The sequence below is a fragment of the Sinocyclocheilus anshuiensis genome, unplaced genomic scaffold (genome assembly GCF_001515605.1).
Source record: "Sinocyclocheilus anshuiensis isolate Anshui unplaced genomic scaffold, SAMN03320099.WGS_v1.1 scaffold1082, whole genome shotgun sequence".
Classification (NCBI taxonomy): domain Eukaryota; kingdom Metazoa; phylum Chordata; class Actinopteri; order Cypriniformes; family Cyprinidae; genus Sinocyclocheilus; species Sinocyclocheilus anshuiensis.
Genome location: NW_015542379.1, coordinates 912,002 through 920,055, shown reverse-complemented (window position 1 = coordinate 920,055; position 8,054 = coordinate 912,002). Strand labels below are relative to the sequence as shown.

Sequence of the window (8,054 nt, the reverse complement as noted above, 5' to 3'; positions counted from 1 at the left end):
AAAAGGTTGTAACCTTCTCTTAGGAGAGAAATCTGCACAGATCAAGCAGCGTTTAAACAGCTCTAAACAAATATGTCGCTGGATTTTGAAGAGAGAGACAACAGGAGAAGGACTTTTTCTCTGGAGGAAGCGTTACTATAGATTATAGACTTTAGTTAAAAGCATCTTAATGCTGGATTTGTTTCAGCTTTTGTCTTCTCCAGATGTGAACTGATGGACTGGAGTGCTGTGGATTACTTGTGGATTATTGTGATGTTTTTATCAGCTGTTTGGACTCTCATTCTGACGGCACCCATTCACTGCTACATTTTTCCAAATCTGTTCCCATGAAGATACAAACTCATCAGCATCTTGGTTGGTCTGAGTGTGAGCACATTTCCAGCAGATTCTAATACAAAATCTGAGAATCAAACAATAGATTATATTTGAGTAAAGTGAATACACGTTTTAGATTTAAGGTGCATTTTCAATCTAAACACATGAGGATAGCTATTGTCCAATTGTGTGAGCAAATATTTGTAGTATTTCTGTTGTGTTACGGCTTAATCTTGGTTTAGAATTTTTACTGCAGAAGATGTGAAAAAGTTCTTTCTCTCTCTCTCTGAGTTGAAGTTTCCGAATCCACAGCACACGCTTCCTCTGACTGAGATATTTTGTGAATGTTTTTTTTGTTTTTCCTTTGCGTCAGAAATCTGGAGTGCATAGTTCCCGTTAGAGGAATGCAGTCTTTATCACGGCTATTAGATGCTGTGTTTATTTCTCTGAGTAACAGGCGTACACACACATGCAAGCTCTCTGTGACTGGACCTATTCATCTTCTCTAAACATCATGAGCACTTGCAGTCCTCTGTTTCCAGTCTGTTCTGGTACAAATTTTCTTCAGTGCACAAATGTAAGCGTGATGAGAGCTTTGTAAACATTGTGATTTGAATAACAGCCATAAAGTTGTCAGTTGTTTAAATCATATTTATGTTCGGCTCTTGTTTGAAGTAGGGAATGCATCTCACAATGGCATATAAATAAATGAGGCTTTCCCTGGGATAGGCACCAGGGCCATATTTACACCCCACTGTGAATGATAGTGTGCAGACCCCCGTTCTGCGTGTTAATGTAGGCCAATGAGTGTGAAACACATGCCTCTGTGTGTTTATAAGTCCCCAAATATACTCTATGCAACTATGTGAACGCCAGCACTTTCTGAATATTAATCTGTGATGTTGCATATATGTCAAACTTTGAAAGTCTTGGTCACACTAGCACGCAAAATTTCAGCAGTGCTCATGACATATAGTCTTTTTTCTATCGGTCACAAGTCTTCATGTGATGCAAATTCACAGCTCAGACTTCACCAGACTTGAACTTTGGATCACAGTGGCATTTGCATGAGCTTGTGTTTCCAGTCTCCCGCATGCATTTGCATGGATGTGAATGGAAGTCAATGAAATAAAGAGTGTTGGGTGACTGATCCATTATTCATAATACAATGCATGCACGCAGTTTTGCCACAAGGGGTGCTGTAGTGCACATTTCTCACAAACTCTCTTCTTCTTCAGTGTCTTTCACTGGCATGCTGGAGTAACAGTTTGGAGATAATCTTAATCAGCAGGTTAACTAAAATGTGACCCTGGAGCACAAAACCAGTCATAAGTATCACAGGCATATTTGTAGCAATAGCCAACAAGACATTGTACTGCATGGGTCAAAACTATCGATTTTTCTTTTATGCCAAAAATCATTAGGATATTAAGTAAAGATCATGTTCCGTGAAGATATTTTGTAAATGTCCTACCATATATATATATATATATTTTTTTTTTTTATGTGTTGTTTCAGTTGGTTCAAAATTGTATTGCAAGTTTAGGTTTTATTTGATTTCTTTATTTCTTTTATTTATTTATTTTTTTTGCTAAATTATTGATGAATCATGATGTCTGTGTGAAACTGGTTGTTTAAGGAAACCAGTTTTTCACTCAAATAGCACACGATTACTGAATGAGATCCGCAGAGTGTGAAGGTTTTCCAAATCAGCAGCATTTGTTTTTGCAATTCCATAAATTCCACTCCTCACCTTTGAAGCTGCGTTTATGTGTGTTTGCACAATTGCGCTTCTAAGTGTCTGTTTAATTGCAACTGCTGTCTAACAACAAAACATGAGCACATCCCTCAGCAAGCGCTGACAGAGCCCAACATAAAAATTCCCTGGTGACCTCACAGGTCAACCTCTCCAAATGTTCAAGTCAGTGACCCTTCGGCCAGATTTGGGCTCGTCTTCACTCCCGCAGGCCGCAGCTGTTAGGGGGTTTATTAGGGTGTACGTTTCTAATGACGGTCCACTACATCACGGCCATGGCACGCCAGGAGCCAGGAGCCCAGAGCCACGTCACGGCTGGAATTACATATTGGTTTCTTGTTTGCCAGAGTCTTAACAACCAGCTCTGTCAACACTGGCTCTGAGCTGTCGCTGGATGCTTGTGCCATTTACCTGCTCTGGTAATTTAGACAGATGAAGCTCGCAGAAGACGTATAGAAACCGATACGCTCTGATATCATGCAAAGATTAGGAGATGCTACCGAGTGTCGTGGCCTTATGGGGAGAGCGAGATAAGAGGCCGCTCGCATGATTTACACACACATCTTCTTCAAACATGTTCTCGCCTCGGACGAGCTTTTTTCTGAATATTGCACGCTCTGCATTGGGAATTCTGACGCTCGGCAGACATAAATCCGTGTAATATTTCAGAAGACTAAAATAAAGCCCCTCATCAGACCTGGTGGGTGGCGTAAAGTCTGCGTCTTTGGCAAAGGCATGCAAAGATGTACCGAGGTTAGCTCACTGTGCTAGAATGTGTGATTTATTTCCCGTCAACCTTCCACCCTTTTCTTCCCACATCTCCTGCCTACATCAGAGAAATAAACCCGATCATCCCACCTGAAGGCTCTCTTGCTTTGAGTTAAACGGGTTCGCTTGCTGTTCAGTGAACTAATAGAGCTGCATATGTTTGATCAGAGCTCTATTTTAGAAAATAGCACGGACAAACATATTTCTCATACTGTTTCTTCTGTATGTACTGTAGAGTAGTATGTGAACTATCCACACACACACATATTATTATATTTTTTTTTATGCAGGCTAATGTTGTCATGTCTGACAACTGATGATTTTAGTCTAAATGTATGAAAAATTAAACCCTAGAAACCCAAATGAATTGTTTTAAAATCAAATTAGGCATCGCAGCATTGTACTTTATACAGTAAAGTTTACATTTAACAGTGATATTTCTGATGTTATTTATACCTCGTGGGATTCGCTCAAACAGCTGCCCATGAAGCAACGATGACAGCATTAGACCTCTTTTTTTGAAACATGTATTACTGCTTATGCGTTCAGTTTCACACTATGAAAAGATACATAAAAAAGACAGCATGTCCTGTGCAGTATTCACTATTCAGTAAGCTAGTTTTTAATTCTGAACACAGCCAGAGACTCCAGATGAGCATGTCGGGGCTAGGGAGACTGTGTTATGTTAGTCTACTGCCATCTAGTGCTTCTCACAGCTTCTACATTCAGTTTTGCAAAGGAAAAAAAAAATAATTGTGTGTGTGTGTGTGAATTAGCACCTGTGTTCCCTCAAGTCTGCACACATTCAGGCAATTATCATATTTCTAATTTTTAGATCAGTTTATAATTGCATGCAAAAGCATGTGTGTGTATGTGTCTATAGGGGCTCCGTTAAGATCTCTGACAGTCCTCCAGCAGTCAGTGTCGTTGTTCCTGCATTAAAGATGTAGTATATTCCCTCAACACCTCCACGTACAGAAATAGCTACCTTACTCGCACACCTATTTACAGCACTGCAGTCACACACACACACACTCTGGACAAACAGAAACGTGCAGGCCGGTCAGCGAAAAGCCCCTCAATTAAAACTGGTACACTGGTCCTAATTTGCTTTCTCCAGTTTCACTGATCTGGCAGCCTTGAAAAATGTCACTGCACCATTGCAGCCGGCCAACAGGGAGATGGTGGAAAAGGCAAGGTTGAACCTGCATCTCAGTATATAACAAACAAACAACACTTAAAGGGACAGTTCAGCCAAAACAGAGCATTCTGTCATTATTTATTCACCCTCGTGTCGCTCCAGAGCTGTAGGCCGAACGAAAAAGAAGATATTTTGAAGAATTTTGGTAACCAAACAACTTTGGATCCCACTGACTTTAACTGTATGAACAAAACAAAACAAAAAAAGATGTAAATGAAGCCTTTTTCATGATATCTTCTTTTGCCATGACATAAAGATGAGTAAATTATGAAAGAATTCTAGTTTTGGCATGAACTATCGCTTGATAAGCCTTAAGGTTCAGTCACATTAAGCTGAGTAAGTTCGGTGAATGTTCGTAGGAAATCATATCAGTAGGAATCCACACAATTGTGTGAGTGACTTGAAAGTGACTTCTGTGTGAGCTGTGCTTCATACATCACCATGTCATCAACAATTAACAATGGAGCTTTTTTTTGCATGCTAAATGTAGCTAATGTGATTGCACCTTTATGCTGCAGTTTAATGAAGGCATTATCACTTTACGTACGTTTACGTCTGCATCTGTCATGTAGAAAAGGACACACAGTAGATTCAATCTATCCCATTGTGATGTCAGTATATGGATGATTAATGCCCATTGATTGACAATTGACCTTTTTTGGCTTGCAAACCTTCGCTCAAATTTTGCTAATGTGACTGCACATTTATGCTGCAGTTTAATTAAATTTCTACATATGCATCTGTAGAAATGGCCAAATTATGGATTCCATTTAACCCATCATGATGTCAGTGCTGATGATTAATGGCCAATGACTCTTTCTTGCCTGTGAAACTTTGCTGAAATTTAATTAGTGTGACCTCACTTTTATCCTGCAGTTTAACAAAGTTTTTAGCACTATGTTTGTATGTATGTATAGACAGTGTGGGGCTAACGCATTGCAAGCAACTTGAGTAATGTAATCAGATTACTTTTTTCAAGTAACTAGTAAAGTAAAGCATTACTTAATAATTTACAAGAAAATTTGAGTTTGTTTTTTCATGTATTGACTGACGGCTCTCATCTCATGCGGAGAGAAACGGGGAGTAAGTGCAGAGGCGTTGTGTTACAGTAGTTCATTTATGCATCTCACTCGCACAAAAACTGATTCAGTATTCCTCAAAATGAACAAACACAGTCAAATGTCAAACAAGCAAGCCCAGCCCAGACGAGAAAAAGTAACGCAAAAGTAATGTAACACATTACTTTCCATAAAAAGTAACACAATCAGTTAGTTTTTAGGAAGTAACACAATATACTGCATTATTTTAAAAAGTAACCCAACACTGCTCATAGAACAATGGACAAGTAATGGTCTGTTTGAAAATTGATCTTTTTTGCCTGTGAAAGTAGCCGAGATTTTGCCAAAGTGACTGCACCATTATTCTGCAAAGTTTGTAGCACTTTAGGTATTTTATGCATCTGTTGGAGAGAAATAGACAAATAATGGATTCGTCCATACTGACATCATGATTGGCAATGAACCTTTTTTATGCTGCAGTTTAACCAAGTTTTTAGCACTTTATGTATGTTGGCATGCATCTGTCACAGATAAAAGGACATGCAATGGATTCCATCTCTCCCATCATGATGATGTTAGCATGGATGATCAATGGCCATTATTTGACAAAGAACCTTATTTGACCAAAAAATATCACCATTTAACGAAGCTTTTAGCACTTTACGCGTTTTTGCATATATGCCTCTGTCACAGAGAAAAGGACATATGTGTCCCTGGAGCACAAAAGCAGTCATAAGTAGCACAGGTATATTTGTAGCAATAGCCAACAATACATGGGTATACATGGGTCAAAATTATCGATTTTTTTAATGCCAAAAAGCATTAGGATATTAAGTAAAGATCATGTTCCGTCAAGATATTTTGTAAATTTCCTACCGTAAATATATCAAAACTTAATTTTTGATTAGTAATATGCATTGCTAAGAACTTCATTACATTCAACACCATTTTAAATGCGGTTTTCCCAATATTTTGATTTTTCTGCACCCTCAGATTCCAGATTTTCAAATAGTTGTATCTACAGCCAACAAACCATGCATCAATGTAAAGCTTATCTATTCAGCTTTCAGATGATGTATAAATCTCAATTTAAAAAAAATTAACCCTTATGACTGGTTTTGTGCTCCAGGGTCACATATAATGGATTGGCTCTATCTGTCCCATCATTATATGATTATGCATGATTAACGGCTAATGATTGATGAATGACGTCATCCGCGATTAACGCCGACTGATTCCAGGACAAACTGCTCTTCTGTTGAAGCGCTATAGCCGTGAGTCAACACGGACTTCCCAGTGACAGGACACAGATCATGCGCGTGATAATGATGTGCCATAAGCAACGGCGATGACTATATAGTGCGCAGAGCGGTCGCTCGAAAGCAACTAGGGCATCTTTGTTGATTGCAAACACACACACGGCGCGCACTGAGCCGCTCTTCCCCATCGGTGGCCACATAGTTGTCTGATGAGTCGGGAATGTGGTTGCATGCCTTACACATGAGCTATTAATGAACACAGGCCCCGATAGAGCAAAGCCAGTGCGCTCATTCACAGACGGGGAGGGAGCGAGCGAGCGAGCGAGAGGGAGGAGGCTCAACAATAGAGAGGCAGGAGCTCGCCGAGCCAAAGTCAGAAGCGAAGAGACGCGCCAGAGGAAAAGACGCGCCAGAGGAAAGAGTGCTTTTCATCTCCACCTCTGATCCCTGTCCAGCGCTCGTCTGAGCTCCGAGTGGATTGTGGAGGTTTTCTGCGCGTCTCCTGGATGCCCGTTGACTTGGTGATCCCTCCTCCGCTGTGGACAGACATGCACGAGAGCGAGATGAGGCTGAAGATGCGCGTGCGGCGCATCAAGGAAGGGCGAGATCTGAGAGGTGAGTTCGACAGAGAGCGTGCGCTTGTGGGATTTAGATGCACAGGGAGCTTGTGCATGCACTTGCACGATTCACTCCCCTTTCATTTTTACCTTGCCACTCTTAGTGTGGGTGCATGCACTTGCATGATTCATTCCCCTTTAATGTTTTACCTTGCCACTCTTATGGGAAGTGCATCAGACTGAGTGCATCATTGCTTTAGTATGTGTGCATATGTGCATGTGTATATGCAAGTGTGTGTCTCAATCGCTCCGTGTTATTGCATCTCTCTGACCTCCTTCTTATGTTTGGACATTGATGGCAAGTTGCTTCAGGGTGGTGCAGTCGATTTTTAATTACCTGTCATCGTGAGTTTCAATCTTTCATTTAATTTGAATACATGGCCAACGCAGAAGATCGACTGCATTGTTTATTATGAGCAAAGTGAAAGTGAATGCAAACGAGTATAATTTAAGTAATATAAATAAAAATCAAGTAAATTGTTTCATACAAAATAAAAGTTTTTGTTTGCATAATGTGTGTGTGTACTGTGTGTACTTATTATGTATATATATAAATAAACACACATGCATGTATATATTTTAGAAAAATGTTGTTTATATATTAAATATATTTATCTATAATATAAATTATATGAATATAAATATAGCCATGTAAATACATGTAAATATTTTCTCTCTCTATATATATATATATATATATATATATATACATACTGTATGTATGTGTATTTATATATACATACAAAATATACACAGCACACACACATATATTATGCAAACAAAAACTTTTATTTTGCATGCGATTAATCGCTTGACAGCACTAATATATATATTTATTTATTTTTGGCAGTTTAAATGTGACCGTGCATGTATTGCAATTACACTCAAATCAGATTCTTCAATGCAAGCACTTTCTGGCAGTTTTGCAATTCATACAAAACAAGATGGTTGCTTGCAACACAGAACGTGTGTGTCAGACTCTGTTCCATGTTTTGTCTGTGTCTTGCTCCCCAGGTGTTCCTTTCCCATGTTTAATTTGTCCCAGGTGTTCCCCATGATGGTTCATGGATCCCAGGTGTG

The 8,054-nt window shown here is 39.4% G+C and overlaps 1 protein-coding gene across 1 annotated transcript in view; it reads left to right on the top strand.

Annotated features, from left to right (window-relative positions):
- Nucleotides 1–6,337: 6,337 nt before the first annotated feature.
- dusp8b (dual specificity phosphatase 8b) overlaps nt 6,338–8,054 on the top strand; it is a 14,427-nt gene continuing 12,710 nt past the window's right edge. Inside the window, exon 1 of the mRNA XM_016491535.1 lies at nt 6,338–6,972. Coding sequence (XP_016347021.1) covers nt 6,864–6,972 — 109 coding nt within the window. The 5' untranslated portion in view covers nt 6,338–6,863. The remainder of the gene's footprint in view (nt 6,973–8,054) is intronic.